Source organism: Amblyomma maculatum, chromosome 9 (assembly GCF_055883805.1).
Source record: "Amblyomma maculatum isolate TAMU_Amacu chromosome 9, ASM5588380v1, whole genome shotgun sequence".
In the NCBI taxonomy this organism is placed as follows: Eukaryota; Metazoa; Arthropoda; class Arachnida; order Ixodida; family Ixodidae; genus Amblyomma; species Amblyomma maculatum.
Genome location: NC_139352.1, coordinates 72354008 through 72378450, shown reverse-complemented (window position 1 = coordinate 72378450; position 24443 = coordinate 72354008). Strand labels below are relative to the sequence as shown.

General features: G+C 45.1%; 1 protein-coding gene across 1 annotated transcript; it reads left to right on the top strand.

The window, feature by feature from the left end:
- Nucleotides 1-2890: 2890 nt before the first annotated feature.
- Nucleotides 2891-17782, top strand: LOC146179400 (uncharacterized). The gene is made up of 8 exons (XM_084580187.1): nucleotides 2891-2935; nucleotides 3285-3391; nucleotides 7377-7467; nucleotides 8807-8974; nucleotides 10608-10740; nucleotides 12797-13017; nucleotides 15646-15929; nucleotides 17452-17782. The coding sequence occupies exons 1-8, from the start codon at nucleotides 2891-2893 to the stop codon at nucleotides 17780-17782; spliced, it is 1380 nt and encodes a 459-aa protein (XP_084436313.1).
- The last annotated feature ends 6661 nt before the right edge of the window (nucleotides 17783-24443 follow it).

Genomic DNA, 24443 nt, shown 5'->3' with positions numbered 1-24443 from the left:
GGCATCGGGGCTGAGCTGCCGAGCGGAGACGCCACTGCGCATGCCCTGAACGCTGAGGCGGCCAGAATTGGAAGGATCCGCCGAGCTAAAAGTATTTTCTCGCGCGACGCCCGGTTAGTGTATCTGCTGGCCGCAAAAACGTAAATGTCTCTGTTGTTGAGGCCGCATCTGTATTCATCTTTTAGGCGAGCAATGTGCAGATTGAACTCTTGTTGCTGAGCGGTATTATAGCAAAAAAATTCAACGATTAAAATGGCCGTAATCGAACTTAGAGCGCAGCTATTTTTGTATTTTAGTTTTCCGATATGCTGAGGTAAAGGCCACGAGGGGCTCGTAATCACTCCATTAAGTGTAGGACACTACGAAAATGTTTGTAGGAATTCTCGGAATACACCTGAGCGCGCGAGTCTAAGACCGTGCGGGCCAATGTCCGGCCACGACTGTGTTATCTGCCTTTCCCAGGGAGGGAAACTTATGCCTTTTCCGTGTTGCCACTGTCGTTTGGCTGTGCTCCGACCCGTGCACCCTCGCGCATCCCGTGCGTGTCGCCAGCGGGAGACGCGTTAAAGAACACCTGCGGCGCTATTCGGCCGCTTTGGATGATTATGAGAAAGCGAAAAAAAAAAAAAAAATCGACAGGTTATCATGCGATCGAAAATGACGGCTTCGAAGATGAGAATATCGTGGAACGTTGAAAATGACAATGAAGCATGAAGCGGAGGAAAAGGAACGGGGCAATATTACCCGCCTTGAAAAGATATAGAGGAAGGCTGTATATGTTTTAAGCTTTCTCCATATGAGTCACCTTCAGAAATAATGCAGGCTAATGGCATTCATGTTTTGATGAAAGAAGGAAACATTTGCGTTTCAATTTCTATTCTTGCTTTGCAATCATGATCTAGCAATTAATCCTTCACCCTGTCTGTCGCCTTCAACGTCAAGGCCCATTCGCCACCGTATCATCCTATTTCGCTGATGCCGTATTTTGCACGTACATATTTATTCAAGTTGTAATTTTTCCCTTGCACTGTAACCGATTGGAATGATTCTTTATTGTCTTTTACCACACTTTGATACTTCATTAATTTTGTTTATGTTGTCTTTTTTGTTACCTCTTCACCCACCCTGCTTGGACCTGCACAATGTTTGCAGTATGGAACAAATAAATAAATGATAAGGAAAGCTGAGGAGAAGGGAAGATGAAAGTTATGGGGACACTTAAACTCCGCTCTTAGGCTACCTATGTTATCGCGTTATACCTTTAGAGACGGAGCTTAAGTGTCCCTCAATAATGTTTGCTTGCAACCTGCAAGGAAATTCTGACCGAATGGTTCAAGGCTGCCGAAGATTAGGATGAGCATGACAAATTTCCGAGAAAAAAATTTCCAAGACAGTTTCGCAACTGTCTGAATGAGGAAACGCGTTGTGGGCGTAAGATAAGCCCGAAAAGGAAATCTTGGAGCTGGCTGTCGAGCTCGCCGCTTGGGTCTAGGTCAGGCGACGGAGTGAGTGAGAGCACGCAGGCAGTCGCAAAGCACTGCGGAGATGTTATGAAGCACACATCGCGGAACAAGTATTGTGTAGCAGTACATTTATCGTGTACGAGTACCCAGTACCAGGATAGAGAAAGGGACAAACGAGAAGCACTGCGAAAACAGCGCAGCAGTGCGAAACGATGTTGACAAAGTAAAGAGGGAGAAAGGCCTTGCTAAGGTGTTTTCGAGGCTAGGGTATATACTGGCAGTATGTTCCCGCTGTAATGTGCCCTGGCTTATCGTGAGCGGCTGTGAAAGAGCAACGGTAGAGCAAAATTGGACAAGTGATTACGGCTGCTGCAATGAACTTCTGCTCAACCTTCAAGGTCAAACTAGGACTTGGCCTGCTTACCAACAAGTCACACTGTACTGAGCTGATATATTACCACATAACTGACCGCTTTACTAATTAAGCGTCATGTTTGCATTTGACGGCGATTAAAAATTGAACCTTACGCTAAACATTCGTGATATAATTTGTTGGCTAGCTTATATTGAGTAAGATTGCACAACACTGGTTGCAGGTCTTAATTAATGAGGATAAGAGTGAACGCGCGCGTAAAACCAGGCTTCCGCCATTTTCCAGCTTCTCCGCTTTTCTCCTTTCCGCGCATGATGCTCCGCAGTGTGACATCGACTCCATAACCGCAGCCACTTTATTTGGCTGTTAAAAACATTGAAACTTACACAGAACGAGAAATACCGCACAAAGCAACTGCGATACACGGCTGAGAAATGAAGCATAAGCCCTGACTTAAGTGATGCACTAAATTTGTGTAACAAAGCACATAATTATAAGCACGAAGCAGAGGAATCGACCTTAGCCTGCGTCGCAATTCCTTTCCCGTTTTACGCTTTCCTGCCCGCTCACCATGCTCGCATGTCTACGAAGGCCTCGCCGACATGCATAATCGAGACGAGCGCTCGAACAGAGCAATTTACCGCGGTCCAAGCTTGCATACGAATGTCTGTGGAATTTTTTTTTTTATGCATTGACGCGACCGCAATCTGTCGGCGATTCGTAAATAACTCTCTAACCGCCTGTCGTTTGCAAAGTGAGCGTAGATGGATGGAACGTCCATGCTCGTCTGTCACACCCGTGTGCCACTTAATAAGCATGTAATCGTGACGACATTTTATTTCTGACCAATCGGGTTATGCTTAGCTCGCGAGAACCGTGCTATAAAATGCTAGCGTCGAAAAGGCGCAGCAGTAGCTGAGCTAGGAAGCCGTCAGTGCATGGCTGTGATTTAGGGCTGGCTACAACAATATTGTACAAAACTCAGGCACAATAGCGTGTTAAGGCCAGACGTGCTGAGCCAACTTCTTTCGAATTCTGCTGTGAAAGAATAGCCATGACACATACTGCGGGACCGGTTTTGCGCATAAGCACAATGAATGTAAGCGGGCAATGTCCATTACTGTGCGGAACATTGTTTTGTGTGCGCGTTTCTCCTATTACTGCATCCGATAATCTTTCTGCGACGTTCTTCAGGAGACTCATTGTTCCTTATATCGCCTCCTTATGATAACTACCAGGTTCTTGTTTTCACTGCGTTTCTACATGACAGCGAGCTGTTCTTTTCTATTTGCTGAATTTATATTCGCGTTTGCTTAATAGTAAGGATTCTTTAAAAGCTATGTCGCAGCTTATGACTTGCCGCTCAAGCATTGTACCTTTTTGTTAAGACTAACTTTCCAGGCTTTCATGGACGTAATGTTTCGCTTTTCTCATTCTGTTTCAAATAGCACATGCCACATGGACAGTTCTTTCCCAACGGCAGCATTAAATACCACACCTTCGCCACCAGCCCACTAAAGCTGCTCTTCGACATAGCCGAGCGAATGGGAATGCGGTAAGCTTTCTTCAAGCATGATCTCGGTTAATTATTGCGAGACACGCCTAACGTAAATATTTCGTCCGAAAGAGTGGGACGTGAAAGAGTAGGACGATGTGTGTGTGTGTGTGTGTGTGTGTGTGTGTGTGTGTGTGTGTGTGTGTGTGTGTGTGTGTGTGTGTGTGTGTGTGTGTGTGTGTGTGTGTGTGTGTGTGTGTGTGCGTGCGTGTGTGTGTGTGTGTGTGTGTGTGTGTGTGTGTGTGTGTGTGTGTGTGTGTGTGTGTGTTTGTGTGTGTGTGTGTGCATTTAGAGCAAACGAACAGGCTTTATAACTATTTTGTCCATGCTTGTACAGAAATTCGAACACCTGAAGACGAGTAAGCACACAAGCAACACCGCGTCGTTGCTTTGCTTTTAAGGGAGCTAAGTTTTTCATTAATTTTATTTATTTAGTATTACTGCAGGCCAATACTTGGCCCAAGCAGGAGGGGCTATTCACAAACAAAAAGAAGGCACAGAAAAGCGTATAAGATGTAACATGAAAGTTCAGGATAGAAATGCTTATGTTATGTGCAATAAGTAAACCACGTTCAAAGGCTTAACAATAACAAGCAGCGCAAAAGGCGAAGGAACTAGACAAAGAAATACACAGGGCCAGCAGTGGTCCTGTGCATCTTCTCTTGTTAGCCTTTTGCGCTGTTTTTAGGTCACGGTACAACCCGTAGTCAAGTGGTCGAAAGCATCTATGAAGATGTGGAATAGGTAGTGATCAAAATAAAAAAAAAGACACTACGCAATACTGATGCGTGGATACATTGCGAACAAGAAAGAGTCTGGAGACCAGGAAGTGGGTGAATGTGGCATTAGTAGAGCTTGCAGAGAGAAATAGATAACGCATTGTATATTCCTTCCTTCGCAATCAGGATAACAATAAGTGAACAAGCAATATCCCCTCATGGTAACACAAAAGTTGAATGTACTTTGGCATCAAATTGTGTTTCCGATTTGTATCATAAAGAAAAGGAACATCCTTGGAAAGTTACAATGCAGCAGTTATCAAATCGTAAGCTTTGGAATTAGCCTAAATTAAATTTTAATAGGGAGAGTGGAAAAACCCAGTAAGGAAGAATCCCATCTACGAGTTAGTGGTCAGAAGGAGATGAGAGAAATTCAAGATTTCGCTGCAGAATAGATAACAGGTTTTAACAGATGACTACCACCTTAGCATTCAAGCAATGAATTATCTCAAAGTTATCATTATGGAGTGCACAGTAGAAGCAGGCGGTAGGTAGTTCAACCGGACACCGGTTAATTCTAAGCCAAAAATCTGCTAAGACATCCCACAGCATGAAAGCTTTAACCTCCAGGCAGGATAAAAATGACAGAGCTATCGAGCTTACAATAAACTCCAGGTGTCAGGCGTAAATTTTACTCGGAGATAACCTTGCATGCTCTAAAGGTTGGAGGTAGTCTAAAAGCGGTCAAAGCAAGGTAAATGGAAGATATTTGCGCCATAGGATAAAGGATGCAATGCCATTACAAATATGGATGATGCAGGTAAAGTCGCCATGAATTTTACCGAAATCTATCCAAAGAGAGTCGAGAGCGAGCGGATAGATATGCGCGCGGGAGAGAGCAAGAAGGAAACGCGCCACTAAAGAAAGAGGAAGAAAATGAAACTTGCAAACGCAATGCAATATCTCATTTCTGCAGTATGTAATCTAACAAACTGTACATATATATATATATATATATATATATATATATATATATATATATATATATATATATATATATATATATATATATATATATATATATATATATATATATATATATATATATACATACACTGCCTGGTCATGACCAACCCCCTTGTAAGTATGCGCCATTTTTTTTATAACAACAACAACAATAATGCAAGGGGGACGCAGCTGCTGAGAATCAGGTAACTTCATATGCCCTTCTTAATGTGAATTTTATTACTTTATGGAGGACTATATAAAGTTGTTGCGCAGGCGCTATAGACATCATTCAAAACTTTCACATCTGTCTATTTAAACTGTGATTCCCTACTAGTTTCGTGATTCTTCGAATGAGTCAAGTGGTTTCTAGTAATGTATTAAGGCTATATAATCTGCCTATTCTCTATCCATTGAATGACAATGTTAATAGGGCTTATTGTTCAGCACTGTGATCTTTTCAAAAGTATCCTTAGCCTTTTGGCTTACTGAAGCCTGAGGCATGCCCTGATTACCTGAGTAAATACGTTGTAATCAACGGACATTACCCTCAATGACCGTTAATGTTGCGGATTAAGACATTGTTAGCGTTCTTCCAAGATTCCGGCACGCTCGAACTGTTGAGGCATTGCGAACACGTGGCATCCAGTTTTTCAAGCACGATCTCGCCCCCGTCCTTCAACATATACGCGTGCGTCCGCGAAGCGATGATTGTCGTCACCGTACGCTAACACGTGGTTGGATTACATGAAGACTGACTGTATCATTTTCACTTGCTTTGACTATGCTTCGAGATCACTGCCGAACGCGCCCTCTTGATTTTTTCCCTCCACAGTTTCTGACGTCATTCTCATTAAAGACCTTAGGTAAAGTTTAGCCGGTCAGAGTGATGGCACACAGTGATTTCACGAAATAACATAGCCAACCAGAACGACTGATTTCGATGCTCAGCTTTGGTAATGAGTGTATTTCTCAGCAGGCTAAAAGTGACAGATGCTGCTCAAAGAAGGCCCTTCAATCAATAGCATCGAGTGGTTTTCAGGCATCGTGCAGCGTTTAATCTGAAAGAGCCGCGATTAAACTTCATCTGCCACACCATGTATGGGCTTTAGGGGAGTCTTCTCATCAAGAAAAAGGGCTTTTAGAGAGTTATCTATACTCCTTCCATGGTGCAGCGTTTAATCTGAATGAGCCGCGATTAAACTTCATCTGCCACACCATGTATGGGCTTTAGGGGAGTCTTCTCATGAAGAAAAAGGGCTTTTAGAGAGTTATCTATACTCCTTCCATGCACAAACCTTAAGGTCAATGGATGGTACATTTGTGATCTTGCAAACATCATCGTCTTCATCATCATGCCCAGGCACGAGAGCTCTGGGCTGTCGCCGCAGCCGGTCACGCCTCGTGTAAAACTGCAACATACTCTCGCGCTGCGCAGTGGACATTGTCGTCTCCCAACTGCAAAACATTCTCCCACTGTGCAGTGGACATCGTTGTCTTCTTGAAGTTGCATCTGCGCTGCTTCCTCCTTTGCCTAGGACTCGCCGGGGTGGCGAGTGGTTACGGCGCTCGACTACTGCGCCCAAGGACGCGGGATCGAATCCCGGCCTCGGCGGCCGCTTTTTGGTGGAGGCGAAACGGATAGCGTCCGTGTGCTGTGCGATGTCAGTGCACATTAAAGAACCCCAGGGGGTCGAAATTTCCGGAGTCCTCCACTACGGCGTCTCTCATAGCCCGAGTCCCTTTGTGACGTTAAACCCCACAAACCAACCAACCAACCATCATTTGCCTAGGTTCAGCGCACCATACACATACGCTATCCCCCTAAGGACAGACACAGCAGCTGTGCCAGGCAGACTGCCTAGATCATCGAACAAATAGAAGCCAGACCAGCCCGTTGCCGAGAAGCTTATCAGGCGCTGAAGCGAGCCAAGATCGAAGCGGTAGCAGCGACTGCAGCTGCAGCCGATGGGCAACGCTCTTGAAACTTGGTTCAATGATAGCTGAACCTCTGCAGTTTTAGTTGAGTTGTATCTGACTCCAGTCATTAATGAGAAAGAATTGGTCCCCTAAATATCTCACCCCTAACCCCTTTCACACCCTCCTGACCAAGAGTGCATGCTCTCTGTTACGTTTCTGGTCGGAAGACGAGTGCGTACTGTTCGTTGACCTCCACCGCTTCAGTCTCCGCACAGCGCTACGTAACGGGGTTCGTATAGGTTTGCTTCATTACCATGATTTTTGTTTTCTTTTGCTAACAGGCACAAGGTAACCATCCTGGACAATCCAGATTGGGGCATCAAGCTGCCTAATGGCTCGTGGACAGGATTCATTGGGAAGCTGCAGCGAAATGTAAGGCCGTGTTGTTACTGTCACCTGCAGCCAGAACACAGGCGTCGATGCACTCAGCCGACGTGCCTGTGAGAGCTGCCATTTAACCTGGATGTGGTTGCTAGCGATCTCTGTTGTCAATACCAATTTCCTGCACTGGCCGCAGTTTTAAAACTCGTCTGAATGCTTTGTAAGCTCGCTTTATGTAACTTTTGGGTGCGTTAGCTCTATACTCTTCGCACTGCAACTCCAGAGGTCATTCACGTGCCTGTTGGACCTTGAGCTGAGATACGCCGTAGTGTAGAGCTCCGGATAATTTGACCACCTGGATTTGGATTCATGGTCACGCATTTGCATGTTTCACCTTGTGCCGAGAGACGCCTTAGCGGAGGTTTCAGAGGTTATCTGACGTACACTGATTATGCCACTATAACAACTGTTTCTACGGCGCTTGGTTGGTGCGTACCGGCCCGAGTTTGTCGACGCCTCGGCGCAGGCTGATGTGTAGTCATGCTTAACAGAGATTACATTTGGATTACTAGGTTCAGCTGGGGATAAACCCCAGCAATATTTTTCCGCATCAGAAATCTTGTCATGTTTTTTTTTTTGTTTTGGTGTAGGCCACTCCGTAGGCGGCTTACGGTAAAAATAATTTCACAGATGATCAATGAGGCTCATTAGGCATATAGTCGCGAGCGTTTCATTTCTACAATATAAAGCACGATTACGTTATCCCGTATGTAAATAAATGACAGAGACAGTATCGCTAGTCTTAGATGATCTAGACCAGATGGGAGATTTACAGCTCAGTGGGACCATTGTGGCCTTGTGGTCAAAGAAGTGGACGCTCTCACATCAGAGGCGTGCCTGTTATTTTTTTTAGCGGCGGTGAGACTTCAGACGAAGGTACAACGGCCCCAGTGTTGTCATGTTGTCGATTCCTATCTCACCCATCAATTTGAAAGCAGCTGTGTGATGTGATGCGTTAATATTTTAAGGTACTTCATTTCAGGATTGAAATCTGGTTAATACCGCGATAAAAACTTTGGGACGATTTATTTTTGTACTCGTGGCGACAGCTTTGATTACGGTTAATCTGAATTTCTTATTTAATCCACCAATTACATTTTTTTTTTCTAAGACACATTGAACAACATTAATTTATCAATACTCCTTACGTTTCAAAACAAAAATACAACCCGATCACTTTCGGGGCGAAACGAAGATGATTATGCGTTCTCTCTCGCTTCTGTTTATTTTATTTTCGTCTCGATTGATGACTATGATAATGACGCTATCGTGATCAGTATATGCGAGCGTAAGCCACCGACCGAAAGACAACTGCGGATTTGCAACGCAGGAAAGCGACGTGGCCTACACTCTCTTCTACCCGACCAACTCGCGCAACGAAGTAGCCGAGCCCACGTCCAGCCTTTGGGCGGAGGAAGTGGTCATCTTGGGAGGTTTCGGCAACGACAGCTCCGAGAACAGCAGCATTGCCTCCTCGCTAACGGTCTTCAACCCTGACGTGAGAGCCACTTCTTCCGCGATGACACGCGACACAAGAGAGAGAGAGAGAGAGAGAGAGAGAGAGAGAAACAACTTTTAATGCCAAAAAAGTAATTATTAAGGCATGTCGGCCTGGCGTGGCCCCTAGGTGGGGGCGACGCTCTGGGCCCACGAGACAAGCGCCAGCTGCATCTTCTTGTCTGAGTGCGTAAGAAGTTGGTCCCAGCTCTCCTCGGAGGGGACTGGCAGTGAAGTACGAGGGGGTGGTCTTCCCCTACATCCCCAAAGGGCGTGTGCCAATGTGGCCGTTACTACACAGTCGCAATTGGGGGAAATGAGGTCGTAGTCCCCGTCCGTAATCAGTGCCAATCTCGAATAGCTGAGAATAGAATGTGTTTGAAGTTTACGCAGCATGGTGGCCAGCGACACTAGAGAAAGCCTTCTTATTATTTTTTTAATATTGAGGTGTCAAATCAGCAAGGGCAAAGTCTTGTTTATGATCAGTAGACGCACGTAGTCGCCGACTTCAGCGTTTCCCCTGCCCACATGCACGTCTGGTTTCCTAATCTAGTAAAAAGGAGCGATTCTTTTGTCTCCGGCATAGGACAGTGGCGTATAGTGTCTCGCATTAAATTTCTTGCATTTCTGTTCATATTCACTTTGTTAGGACTCATAGTCTTTTTTTTTTCTTAATCGAGATATCTTACGTATATATGCTATTTAAAGCGTATACGCTAAGTCATGTACGCATAAGGTAGTTGAGACGGTAACTGTGGTGAGCGAAATGAAATGCATTGGACCGTTGGTTGCATGTGCTTTGTTTTGCAGTTACGCCTGGGTACTTCAATGGGAAGAACGCTTTCATCTGCGGCCGCAAAACCAACACACTCAAGTGCGCCAACTAATGACATTGACGTAATGATGATGTGCATATAGCAAATGAAGCTTAGTTATTGCGTCCGCAACAGCAAAACTACAGGAATGAAAACAAATTTATGAGCAAGCATAATTACGTAGGTTTTTCTTAAGATCTTGATCAACGTGTGTATATCTTAAATATAGAAAAAGGTTTCACGCGAGTGGGAAGGCAGTGGATGATTATTTGCTTGCTGGATACGACTTTTGCTGCGCTTATGTATTTTCGCTGCTTATATGTTGAAATCCGAACGGATCATTTTCAATTGCCAACGGCATTTCGAACTGATCATCTACTCACGTGTACCAGCACTGCCAATTGCGTAATTGCATGCTCCGTTTTCGATGCATATCGGAAGAAGGGACTAGCGTTATTTACTGCTAAAGATATGTAATGAAGACATTTGAAATGAAGACCGACTTTTAAGTGTCCAGGGAAATTCGTGAAATGCAACAAAATCACGTTCCTGCTATGGCCTCTGGCAAGCCGTAGGTTTTGTTCTGATAGCGAACTTTCACTCGCAGAAGTCTGATGAAAGCATGCATTTCATTTAGCTATTTCAACTATAGATAACGAGGCCTGATAACTCCGCGTTTTAAGTATACCAGTAAAATGGTCTTTCACGAATGGCCATCTCTGCATCGCCTTTTTGACATCCTTTCTGTTTTGCAGTAGAAGTATACACCGCTTTAGTGCCATGCAACTTATGTGCAACTGCACATTTCCATGTTTGCAGGTCTGGATAGCCCTTGCGATCTCCATGCTTCTGCTGGCTCTGATCAAATCGCTCTCTCCGGGTTCTCCACAGATGTTCATATCAAGACTGTTTGAAAACCTGTTCACGCTCGCAAGGTGCATATGCCTTCAAGGTGGGCAACCGTTCGCTATGACGGTGGAAAATGTCTGAGAGTTTGAGTGCACGGATGTTACATGAAGATCTGTTTGTTTCAGTTTTTTTTTTGTTTTTTTTTTCCTGGGGATGAGGAAGGGAATCATAGGCGTAAAGATTCCCGAAAGTTTTTACGTATTTGCAGAAACATTTAGGAACCAAAATTTTCGCTTTCCACTTTGAGCTTTGAATGTACAAGGCAAAAAAGTCTTGTGCGTAGAATTTGGAAACAGCTGAAGGAACTTTTAGTTTTGGCGTTTTGGCGTGGAACGTTAACGCCTGGGAAAGGACATGATTCAAACTTTTCTCACAGTGGTTTTTGAGTAAATGGCGATGATGCTGAAAGAAAAATTTGTTGTGCAACTTAGGATTGTTGACTTTTTATTATATATCCGACGGGGTAATAGCCAAGAATACTAAAGAAAAGAAGTAGACGAGAAAGGCTCGAAGGTGAGATATGTCATAGTGTTTGCATGCTTCTTTATCGTTTTCCCCACATGCTTTCAATTTCATCACCTAATTTTGTATTGCGTCAAGCAATCAGTTTATGTCGACATCGGGATAATAGCAGTGTACGTGTGAAATGCCTTCGACCGCATCTTATTCACTGCAGATCTGTGGTTGGTTTGTGATCAGAGGCCGATGGCCAAAATATAGTCGCATATCTTCTTTTTTTTTTATTGTAATTAGAGTACACAGCTTTCCTCCGTCCTTCTTCCCTATCTCTCCCCTTTATATTTCTCCTCTCTATCTATCTTCTCTCATCCATGTCCCTTTTATTTCCACCGGTCGCATCTCGGATGCTTAAGTATTACACCGGGCAACATATTTTCCTTCTTTTTGTATTTATTTTTCACAACAAGGGATTGCCAACACTACTACTGTGATCTAGTGTGTGGTGTAGTGCAATAGGCGGACAAGCAGCCAGGGTTCAATTTAACTCGTATTATTCTCACTTCGTCCCTGACAGAAAAACTATACGCACGAGTATTCTTCATTGCGGATGCGATTCAGCAGCCACCGACGTGATGTGACTGGGGAGGAATCGTTTACGGCACGGGGACTTCCCTTTAATCACCAAATTGTAAGATCACTCCACTGTAAACCCTTTGTTCTATTTTTATATATAGCATTAGATGATCGAGGAGGTTATGCGAAAGTCGCCATCCGACATGTGAAGCTGGCGTTAGACACGCTGACAGTCCGTGGAAGAAGCCTTTGTCTTGAAACTCACGTAACAGGACTGATGGTGACGTTGGTAAACCTTAGATCCTCAAGTTTCATACCCACCGCACTTCGAATATCGCTATCCCGTAAGACAGGAGTCGATTGGAAGACGTTCCTCAGACAACCATCACCTGTCATTCTACATTCCGTTAAATTATCACTACAAGTATTACACAAGAAAATTACGGGACAGTTACAAGTATGCAACTGGAATCGTCTCACTATGCTATACGCTAGATGGCTAGTGACTGCTTGAGAATAAATGCTTATTAGAGTCTATAGGATATATATTTCTGGAATTCTCACCACAGGTGTGTCCGAGTCGCTATGGAATCTATCTAGAAGGGCTGCGATGTAAGAGGGAATTCTGACCGAAGGGTTTCTAGATTTACAGTGTTTGTCAAAAGTTTAGAGCCCAGGAGGTTTTTGTTTTTGAGGCATACATTGTGGCTGAATGTATTCCAAGTATTCCAAGCGGCTAGGGCTTGTGGAGAGCCATGTGGAGGGCTCTAGAATAATTTACACTACATAGTTTTCATCATGCACTGATATTGTACAGAAACTAGACACTTTATGTTTTGAGGAAAGAGGTAAAAATAAGCAACACTACAAATCACTCCTTTTTTTCGTTTTGTATTACCACATCACTGGATATGACCAAATGTACGCTTTTTAGGATAATAAAATGCCATACGAAACTGCTCCTGTGATCTAATCGGAATGCTAACACTTCTCGTTACACCGCATATGGACCGCGTCGTTCCTTCGACGTGCCTTGTGACGTGATCACGTGATCTGGCTTGACGCAGTGAGTGCCTCCGTTCCCTGGGGCTCCTCGGGCCGCGTGGTGGTGGCCTTCTGGTGGCTGGCCATGCTGGTGTTCACTAATGTGTTCACGGGCAAGATGAAGGCTGGCCTGACAGTGCGACACCGGAGCGGACACCGTATAGACTCAAGCGCGCAGCTGTCTTTGCGCGAAGACGTCAGGGTGTTCATGCTCAGGGGTCCCGCCTACCCGCTGCTACTCGCGGTGAGTGGGCGTCCAAGCCTCGCAAGTGCTGAAGAGTTTCGTTTCACACCGTGCTGTACAATACACGCGAAGAGAAAGCAATCGCTAGATAGAGTTTAGATCCCAGCGGTCTCTGAATAGACTGTTTGAGCAGAAGCTCTTTTCTCCGGGCTGTAACTTCTGTGTTCTTCGGATGTCGGCGAATCTAGGGTGCCTCGATGCGCGCGCCCCCTTCGTCGCCGTGGAGGGTGGAGACAACAGCGTCGTCTGCACGATGTCCGCCATTACGATGCCCACTCAGTAGGCAGCAAAGAGCGGCGGTGGCGAGTGCGCGCATCGAGGCGTCCTACCAACGGGCATCGAGCAGTGACATGTAGAGATCGTTGAGATAAAGGGTGAGCTGCTTAAACGATATGACGGACACAAAATTTTCGCATCGGCAGTGGGAAGGTCTCAGATTAATATTTTATAATCTTTGTTTTTTAAGCTAAATTTTCAGCTCGAATTTCCACTGCAAAAAACTACCGTACAAGCCAACCGCGTAAAGACATTAAAAGAACGTTCTTCTAAGCTGATTGCTAACTATTAATTCTAGTTAAATGCGCGAAACAAACGCAGAACGAGGCCCGTACTCATTCGTTGGGTCTGTGTGTTTCGCGCAATTAACCAAGCCGTTTGGCTACCAGCCGAAACGCGAAAAACATGTCACCACGAAAAAAAAAAAAAAAAGAAAGAAACTGTCATTGCACACCATACTTTCAAGTATTATTTTCGAATCAGTAATCAGCTAGCCCATTTATGGACTGGATGCTGCAACGCTGAGTAGAAGGCAATGATCGGGAGCAATTAGACATTTGTACTTAGGTATGATGGCAGGTTAGTCGCGATGCTGTCCAGGTGCTGGATTACGCAACGATTGCATAAAACATCCAGCCAAGATCTGATACATTAACTACGCTCCTATTGGTCGGACCGGCGGACATACCGGCCAATAGAAGCGGGCCAAATGGACCGGTATGTGACTGCTTTTGTTATTTGATCATTGCGTAATTCAGCCACACATGCGCTTGCAAGAAGATGAAAAAGCAGGGAATTGGGACGAAAAGTTTTACCACATCCTGGACACTTTCTGAGAAAAAGTTCTACAACGTACTTTTTCGCTTATTGTTTAACTTTACTAGCAGTCAACATATATTCCCTGACCTTCCGTCTGCAAGGTTCGCGTTTTTGGCTATTAATTTTCAGAAACGCACTGCATTGGTTTAGTATTCCAGTCTTATTTATTGTATGTGAGTGCAGTACCAACTTAAAAAAAAAATATGGTACTTATTGAAAGCTTAGACCATCACCATCAACACGCGAATAACAGTATATTACAATATCGTTCAGTTGGCTCACAATCAATAGGTATCGCATAATCGCGGACCTGTTTACACGGCTAGCACTACGTACAGTGGAGGTTCAAAACTCAAAACCACCGCAGGAATTTGGAATCTTCGGTGCATTTTATTCGTTTTATATGACCGTTAGATCTAGACGGTGTAAGCGGAGGAACATTTCATGAGAGATTTTTGGGGAAAATGAGATCTGGCCGTTTTGTTTGCAAACTTCTCCAAGTAGCCTTCGAATTACGCAGTGTTCGTTACTATATACAGCGAGCGGTGGCCTTAAGTTCTTGGTGTTTAGGAAAGTTGGGCGTGGGCAAGCCTTGTCTATAGGCGGATGCGACTTAAGCCCGCAGTAACCGGCAGACACAATCCCTCCGCGACACAAATTAGTCCGTTTTAAGGGATTTTCTGGTTACCAAAATAAAAAGGTATCAGATCAAATTATAAGTGCGGTGGTTTCATTACCTATGGCTTGTTTGCAATTGTCAAATATTAAAAACTGATTCTGTTTACTGTTCAGCGGAGTAATACACACGCCGCGTACCACTACCCACAGTTATCAACTGCTGTTTCAAGTTGTATATTACTATGGTAAAGCGAGGACAGCTAGAGTTTTTCTACTTAGTAAAAATTGATTCTCAGGCTCTCCGTGGCTGCGTACTTTTATGGTGAGACAGAAAAGATATTTATTGATTACAAACTTTCATTTGAAATTGGAACATTCTCTTTTCCGCCATTCGATGCAAATTCGACTCGCCAGGAGCAAAATGGACTACGCGATTACGCTTTTGAAGTTGACGACGCGTACCCTAGGCTCGAAGACACGGAACAAAAATGTCTACGTCACCGCAGTTTGCTGAGTAAGCGACCGGTATATGACTGCACTCGTATTTCGATTCTATTTTTACTTGTCCTAGATTATGAAAGCTCCGCGTGAAATGACAGTGGCCTCTCTGTCATTTCATTTCAGATTATAGCGCAGGAAGCTATAGCTTCCAATATATTGATACAGGCAAAGTACACTTGTCCCCATTGGCATTTTACCTTGCGCTCGTGATCATGACACCAATGGCGGTTTTGACGAGGAGGCGTCGGGTTGCGCCACTTGTGCGTTCGATAGTGACTGACCATGCATGCCGTATTATCCAGACTGCGCACTAGGAGCTGATTGTTAGCGACAGGCAATCGCGTTGACCTGACCCTACTTCTACATTAGTACTGTCGACCACCACAAAAGAATGTTTCTCTAATAAAAGCGCAGCTGTCACCACGGCTGCACGACCGCCAAGTGTACCGCAGGCTGAAAGCCGACTCGCTGGTGCCCTACGAGCTGCTGTGGTCCGCGAAAGTGCTGGACCAGGTTGTCGAGGGCAAGGCGGTCATCATCGGGGACCGCACCACCCTGGTGTATCAGGCGGCCAAGAGGTGCCACCGCTACCCGCACCACGAATTCTACATCGGCCGCGAGCGCCTCTTCTCGCACCCTCTGGTTGTGTACTACAACCGCGACAACGTCCGCCTCCTCATGAATGCCTGGGAGCGACGGTGAGCTGTCCATTGCATCGTTACCAGTCGGTGGACAGTTATTTGTTTTCCTTCCTTCCTTCCTTCCTTCCTTCCTTCCTTCCTTCCTTCCTTCCTTCCTTCCTTCCTTCCTTCCTTCCTTCCTTCCTTCCTTCCTTCCTTCCTTCCTTCCTTCCTTCCTTCCTTCCTTCCTTCCTTCCTTCCTTCCTTCCTTCCTTCCTTCCTTCCTTCCTTCCTTCCTTCCTTCCTTCCTTCCTTCCTTCCTTCCTTCCTTCCTTCCTTCCTTCCTTCCTTCCTTCCTTCCTTCCTTCCTTCCTTCCTTCCTTCCTTCCTTCCTTCCTTCCTTCCTTCCTTCCTTCCTTCCTTCCTTCCTTCCTTCCTTCCTTCCTTCCTTCCTTCCTTCCTTCCTTCCTTCCTTCCTTCCTTCCTTCCTTCCTTCCTTCCTTCCTTCCTTCCTTCCTTCCTTCCTTCCTTCCTTCCTTCCTTCCTTCCTTCCTTCCTTCCTTCCTTCCTTCCTTCCTTCCTTCCTTCCTTCCTTCCTTCCTTCCTTCCTTCCTTCCTTCCTTCCTTCCTTCCTTCCTTCCTTCCTTCCTTCCTTCCTTCCTTCCTTCCTTCCTTCCTTCCTTCCTTCCTTCCTTCCTTCCTTCCTTCCTTCCTTCCTTCCTTCCTTCCTTCCTTCCTTCCTTCCTTCCTTCCTTCCTTCCTTCCTTCCTTCCTTCCTTCCTTCCTTCCTTCCTTCCTTCCTTCCTTCCTTCCTTCCTTCCTTCCTTCCTTCCTTCCTTCCTTCCTTCCTTCCTTCCTTCGTATGTCTGTTTGTTTCCTTATTTCCGTCCTTCTTTTTTCTCGTTCATCACTAGTACCCTTGTCTTTCGTGCTGTTGCTTTGAGTTATTGCTGGTTTGAGGTTCGCTTTCATGCTTATGGAGGTGCCCACGCAATTTTGTTTATAGCCGAGTAAACCACTTCATTAAAAGCCGCCTTACTCCTAGCATTGATTTGATTTTGGAACGCCCGAACTTTTCGGTTACCGATCTCGTCATTTGTAGTTGATGAGGAGAGGTATTCGCCTGCTGCCTACGAAGAAGACCATGTGCGCTCGATCCTCACAGAAGAGTGTTATCCCTGCTTCTGAGACACGCCAGTTCTTTGTCATGACTCCTTTCGATCCAAATAGCTTGATCCTTCACAGCTGTCAATATTTTCGCCTTTTCTATTAGTGGAACCTTCTCGTCCTTGTTTTCCTGGTTTCGTCGTCACAGTTTGTATATCTTTGTGAAAGAAACTGCTCAAAACAGTTACACATACGAGATTGAGTGCTGTCGTAAATTACTCGCGTAAATTACCGCTTTAACTCGCGCAGTTTCTTGATAACAATTAATGACCTAATTGTGCGCTGATCCCACGCCATCTTGAAATATTTATCATGGGTGGTAAAAGTGCTTTGGAAGGAGGCGGCGCAGCTTCGAGTTTACCGTTGCCTGAGGATGCCCGCCCAGCTAGACTTGCAGCTCTCCAAAGCTGCGCATTTGGCAACCTCTTCGTAGGCGCAGCCGTCTGGCCGAGGCCGGCGTGATCCTGAAGTGGCATGCTGAGACGGTCTCCGCCGGGGGCGACTTCTCGCGCTGTCCCCGCGTGGACGTGGGCGAACGTGACAACCTGGACTTCGACAACCTGCGCTCTGTCTTTCTACTGCTGCTGGCAGGACACGGGCTTGCCCTGGCAGCACTGCTCATAGAGGCGGGCGTGGCAATGCTGGTCCGTTGCTGTGGGCCAACTGCAGAGACGGTGCAGCTGCGACAGAGAAAAGGTGTTCGGCCGTTGGCCGGTAACATAAAGCCTCGACCGCAAGCCCTCCTCACTGATGTTCGGGAATAGCTCCTTCGGTGAAGGCTTCTCCATATGTGCACGCAGTTGGCTTGGTTTCGGTTTCAGTTAGTGGTAGGATGTAATGGTGCTCATGAATGGCTGTAGCTTGTACCTGTGTGGTTTTGCGTTAAATTAAGCTAGGTTTTTGTCAACTTTTTGCTTTGCAAGAATGAGCACTTTAAATGGCATGAAATATGTTTATTAGTCATAGCCTGAGTCACTCCGGGAAATTAAACCTTATAAAGCAAACCAAACCTTATAACAACATCTTATGGCAATTTTGGAAGATGCAGTTTTCTTATTTCAAGATTCTTCGTCATAATAGAAAACCCGCTTCCCTCAGGTGAACAATGTAGTGTATGGAATCTGATCTGAGCCTACAGTTCATTCGGAAAAAGCCTGGAGATCACTGGGGTGACCCGCATTGAAGAACTGCGAAAAAATCTCATGTTTGTATTTTTCTTATCACTGATTTTCTTCTCACTATCACTAATTTTGTTATTACTAATTTTCTTGTCCAAAAATTTATTTTGAATTTTCTCATCACTGATTTCCTTATCACTGGTTTCTGTATCACTACATTCCTTATGACCAATTTTCTTGTCAGTGATTTCCTTATGTCTGTGTTCTTCATAACTAATTTATTTTTTAATTCATTATCACTAACCATGTTATCACCGCTTGTTTTTCCATTTTCATTATTATGCTATCACAACCACTACCACTAACACATCTTGACTTCAGTGTTTAGCGATACAACATTGCCTTTTAAAGCTTTCGCTAATAACTATTGGGTCTGTTCGACATATATTAATGGGAGCCTGATTAGACTTCATCCAAACTTCCGTTATTCGAACAAATGTTCGATTACTTTACAACTCGAACAATTCAATCGAGATTCCAGTGTATTTTGTTATTCCGGTCTAGACTCACCTGAATAACAATAAAACTCCCCCGGAAGTGCACACTGTAGTTTACTTAGGAGGAAAGGTAGTCTGGTCTACGTTATCCTAGTATAGCTAGGAAGTAGCTGCAGTAGTAGTAGTAGTAGTAGTAGTAGTATTAGTAGTAGTAGTAGTAGTACAGCAGTAGGCATCGGAACAGAAGCGAGAGGGCTGATAGAATGCAGGGGCGTTTCTGACCGCTCGGCGGGAATGCATTTCAGCGGCGCAGGTCGACCCAGAATTTTGCTTATATGCGTACCCACATAAACAAATCTTAGCCGTATACATTCGGACCTCGATGTCCGGTAACTTACTAGCACTTTCTGCCATAGTGGGCTTGTGCCTTCCCCTAGAAATAGGAGTCTTATAAATAAATAAATAAATAAATAAATAAATAAATAAATAAATAAATAAATAAATAAATAAATAAATAAATAACAAAATAAATAAATAAATAAATAAATAAATAAATAAATAAATAAATAAATAAATAAATAAATAAATAAATAAATAAATAAATAAATTATATTCGCTTGTTATGCTATTGTTACTTGGCTAATGTACGTGGTCTAAGTCTGTTCGAATAAAGGTCGCAAAAGCCAGTTATGGCTCAGCGTCTCTCCTGCAGTTTCCTTTCCATTCTTTTGAACTTGTCTGTCTCATCATCGAGAAACGTATTACACATCCAGTATACACTTTATGCTAAATGAGAGCTGATTTAAGGTGTATGACATTTTAAAAGTGTTACCAGAAAATATTGTGCACAAAAAGAATTTATTTTGTACATACATACATACAAAAACGCACATTACTCCCGGGCGAAAGCACTAGACAAACCGCTATAGGGTACTTATACATAATAAACTCAACAAATACACGATTCACCAGAGAGGACAAAACAATAGAAGTGGCGGGGGGGGGGGGGGGGGGGGTTCTAATAAAGTACGACAGGCATTTCAAGTGTGCACCAAAGAGAATTTATTTTGTACATGCATACTGATACGTGGCAAGGCTAGTCACGAAGGTTAGTCCAGGATGACACAGCACACAAAACACAGAAGCACAGCAGCGTCAACCTTCTAGCACCAAACGTTGCTACCACGTTTTCTTCTGTGTCACTGCAGCTGGTCGTTGTCTTCTTTAACGTCCAGCGATGCAGGGCATATATGTCACATTACATACAAATACATACAAAAACGCACATTACTCACAGACCAAAGCACTATACAAAGCACTATAGGGTACTAATATATAATAAATTCCAAAAACATGATTCCCCAGGAAGGGAAAAACAATAGAAAAGGGGGGGGGGGTTCTGATAAAGTACCACAGGCACCTCAAGTCTGCTCCCCCGTACAGCATAGAAACGTGTGTGCCAGCGCCGCAGAAACCGCGTCTCGCCGTCCGTTTCTAACTGTCCAAACAGATACTTCCAGACGGCGAGGCGCAGCCTTTGCAAAGCTGGGTACATTGCGCGGTCGAGAGTGCGGCGCGCCTCAGCGAGGCATCTGCGACGCCACAACACAAACAGAACCACAGTGAACACAAGTTGTTCGAAAGGGTTGCGCCTGACGCCGGGGTACATCCGGACGTTAAACATCCATATACGAGCCGCCACACTGTTCTCGCAACTACACACTCGAAAAAAACATGCGAGAAGCTCTCGGGAGCACCGCAGTTGGCACACTGTTCATCATCATCATCATCATCATCATCATCATCATCATCATCATCATCATCATCATCATCATCATCATCATCATCATCATCATCATCTGGACTATACACACTGCAGGGAGAAGACCACTCCCATATTTCTCCAATTAACCCGGTTCTATGCTAGCTGCATCCACTTGACCCCTGCTAGCTTTTTAACTTCATCCGCCCACCTAACTTTCTGCCGCCCCCTGCTACGCTTTCCTTCCTTTGGAACCCAGTTTTTTACCCTAAGAGACCATCGGTTATCCTCTCTTCGCACTAAATCTCCTGCCCATGCCCATTTCTTCTTCTTGATTTTCACTAGAATGTCAGTGACTTGAGTTATTTCTCTGACCCACTCTGCACGCTTCCTATCTCTTAATGTTGCCCCCACCAATTTTCGTTCCATAGCCCTCTGAGTTGTCCTCAACTTAAGTAGAACCCTCTTGGTTAGCCTCCACGTTTCAGCCCCATAGGTGAGTACAGGTAAGATGCAACTGTTGTATACTTTCCTCTTGAGCGATACCGGTAAGCTGCTAGTCATAATCTTCGAGTGCTTGCCAAATGCGCTCCATCCCAATCTTATTCTTCTTGTTATTTTCTTTTCATGGTCCGGATCTGCGGTTACTACCTGTCCTAAATAGATATATTCGCCTACTACTTCCAGTGCTTCGCTACCTAACGTAAACTGCTGTTCCTTCCCGAGGCTGTTGAACATTACCTTAGTCTTCTGCATATTGATTTTTAGGCCTACCTTTCTACTTTTCCTGTCTAGGTCATCAATCATTATTTGCAGTTCATCCCCCAAGTTAGCAAGGCAATGTCATCAGCAAATCGCAGATTACTGAGGTATTCTCCATCTACCCTTATCCCTAACTGCTCCCATTCCAAGTCTCTGAATACTTCCTCTAAGCAAGCTGTGAATAGTACTGGGGAGATCGCGTCTCCTTGCCTAACACCTTTCTTTATGGGAATTTTGTTAGTTTCTTTATGCAGAACTATGGTCGCTGTGCAGCCACTATATATATCTTCCAGCACTTTCACGTACGGCTCGTCTACCCTCTGATTTCGCAATGCCTGCATCCCCACCGAGGTTTCAACTGAGTCAAATGCTTTTTCGTAATCAATGAATGCAATGTATAAGGGCTGGTTATATTCCGAGCATTTTTTTATCACCTGATTGATGGTATGGATATGATCGATAATAGAATACCGTCTCCGAAAACTTGCTTGATCCTTTGCTTGATTGCAGTCTAAGGTTGTCTTGGGTCTATTAGCGATACCCTATATGTAACAGACAGTAAGCTGATCGGTCTGTAATTTTTAAGGTCTTTAGCGTCTCCTTTCTTATGAATGAGGATAATGTGTGCATTCTTCGATGGTTCCGGTACCGTCGATGACACCAGGCACTACGTATACAGGGTGGCCAGTTTTTCTACCCCCTCCCCCCCCCCCCCCCGTCCTTTACCAAATCTGTAGTTATCTGATCCTCTCCAGCTGATTTTCCCCTTTTCATAGTTTAGTTTCTAATGCTTTCATTACCTCGTCCTTCGTCACTGGTGGAACGTGTGACTGTTTTTCCCTACCGCCAATCTCATTACGGTCCTAACTACTTTGGCTGCTGTAGAGATCTGTATAGAACTCCTCGGCTACTTTGACTATCTTGTCCATATTCGCGATGACGTTGCCCGCCTTGTCCCTTATCGCATACATTTGGTTTTTGCCTATGGCCAATTTCTTCTTTACAGGAAATGGACATGAAAAAGTCCTAACGGGGAGACTAAAAATGAAATTGACTTCACACTATGTTCAACCCCCGCCATTATGCAAGATGTATAGGTAATCTGGAAAGTGCGATGCGGTGACCACAGGATGGTGAGGTCCCGAATTAGCCTAAATCTGAAGAAGGAACGCAACAGATTAGTAAGAAACTGATTTATTATTTATTTATAGGAAGGGAAAGGCACGGTAACTGTCTCACTTGTCTACGGTGGACACCGCAACCGCGCCGTAAGGGAAGGGAGGAAGGTGGGAGTGAAAGTGGAAAGAGAGAAAGAGGAGCCAAAAAAGAAAGACCCATGAACTAATTATCGGTGAGGGGGAGGGCATAATAGTTCAAGATCTCGCTATATTCAGCTCTAACCGAGGATGGCCACATTACCCTAGAAACAATGGACACTAATTTCAGAGATATCATTACTGAGTGCGCTGTAGAAGTAGGCGGTAGGATAGTTAGAGAGGATATCGGTAAGCTGTCTAAGGAGACGAAAGATTTAAGAAACGCCAGAGTATGAAAGCTTCCAAACCAATAGACCAGATAGAATTGGCCGAGATATCAAAGCTAATCAATAAGTGCAAGGTGGCCGATATAAGAAAGTATACTATGAAGAAAATTGAGCATGCTGTAAAGAACGGGGGAAGCCTTAAAGCGGTCATTGGGTACAACCCCCCATCTGGCAAGACGCTCTCTCGTGGGGAGGACGCCCCAGCGCCATTCAAAATCTCGCACTTCATTTGGCACAGCCTACAAGCTGCCCACGATCGCCATTTGGGGAGAGCGGTCTCTCGTTGCTCATCAGCTGAAAGCCTACGAACGGCAACTAGTTCATTGGTGCGTATTGTTGGTAGGTCGCCTACGTTAACATCTGAAAGGTCAGCGTCGAGAGTCGACTTTTTCTAGGCAACCTCGCGGTAAAAAGGCACAGGTCTGTCCGCCTGTGGACCGAGGTTCTTCGAGTGTAAGCACACGACGCGCAGTGCTCATCCAGTACAGGATGAGCGAGCGACCAGCGTAAGACTCGTCAGCCAATTCCCTCTCCACCAGCCTTAACGCGAGTGCTCGAGCCAGTGTCGGCATGCACGGCAGACCAAGGCCTCCTCTGCTCCTAGGAAGAGGTAGGATGTGACGGGCGACTAGCGCTGTCCTGCCATCCAAAACAAAAGTTCCTATAAGGGGCGCGAGTCTGTTCGTCACACGGCGCGGGATTGTCGCGATACGCGCTACATAGAGGGTGAAAGCGCACGCCCGTGTCTTGACGACACTGACTTGCCTTGTCAGATGGAGGGGAGGGTGCACTGGGTGCAGCCCTCCTGTGAGGGTACAGACCTCAACCAATAACCATCATACTACGGCAACACCGGGCAAGGCCACCCACACCACAGGGGTGGGGAGGTTTGAGCATTGAGCGTGAGGTTGAAACGCGCTGCGTCAGAAAGGGCGCGCATGCATAGTCAACAAATTGCCTTAATTCATTGTCGTTTTTACTTGTTCATTCTCAGTGCCGGGGCTCAAAGCTTGGCTTCACGTGCGAGAGACGTTCAGGGGGAACTATTAAACTTGACACTGTTTTCTGCAGTATGAGTGAAGCCTGGCACATAAAATGATAGAAGTAAAGACTACAAAAAGTTTTAAATTTGAGAAACAGAAATGTTCATTAAGGAATGGTGAGTTTTTTTTTGGTTGCTAGTTAACGGTGTGAAAAAAATAAAGCGCCGGAGGTCGATGCACCGAAAAGAGAAGACCGGAAAGGCGTCAGTCTGTACCATGCACTGTATTTCTGAAGCAATTTTCTTTCTTCTCTACTGTCTCTCTTCTGTCCGCACGAGGCAGCGGAGCCCCGCCGGGGTGGTGCAGTGGTAAGACGCCCGACTACTGTGCCGGAGTACCCGGGTTCGAACCCGACCTCGGCGGCTGCGTTTTGATGGAGGCGAAGCGAAGAGGCGTCCGTGTGCTGTGCGATGTCAGCGCACGTTAAAGATCCCCAGGTTGTAGAAATTACACCGTAGCCCTCCACTACGGCTTCTCTTTCTCTCTTTCCACTTTCACTCTCACTTTCCTCCCTTCCCTTACGGCGCGGTTGAGGTGTCCACAGAAAACAAGTGAGACAGTTACCGCTCCTTTCCCTTCCTATAAATCAATCAATCAATCGAGGCAGCGGATGTGACTCAGCCACAGAGCCAGTAGCTGGCCCGCGCATTTTCTTTTCCTTCTTCCTACAGCCACGACAAAATCACAGGTATTACTCCAC

Excerpts from the sequence above, each read along its gene's own strand:
- LOC146179400 (XM_084580187.1), top strand. The coding sequence starts at position 2,891 with ATGACACATACTGCGGGACCGGTTTTGCGCATAAGCACAATGAAT. Across the intron at positions 8,975-10,607 it reads TAACGGTCTTCAACCCTGAC|GTCTGGATAGCCCTTGCGAT; the intron begins GTGAGAGCCACT and ends CCATGTTTGCAG. Across the intron at positions 13,018-15,645 it reads CCTACCCGCTGCTACTCGCG|CTGTCACCACGGCTGCACGA; the intron begins GTGAGTGGGCGT and ends ATAAAAGCGCAG.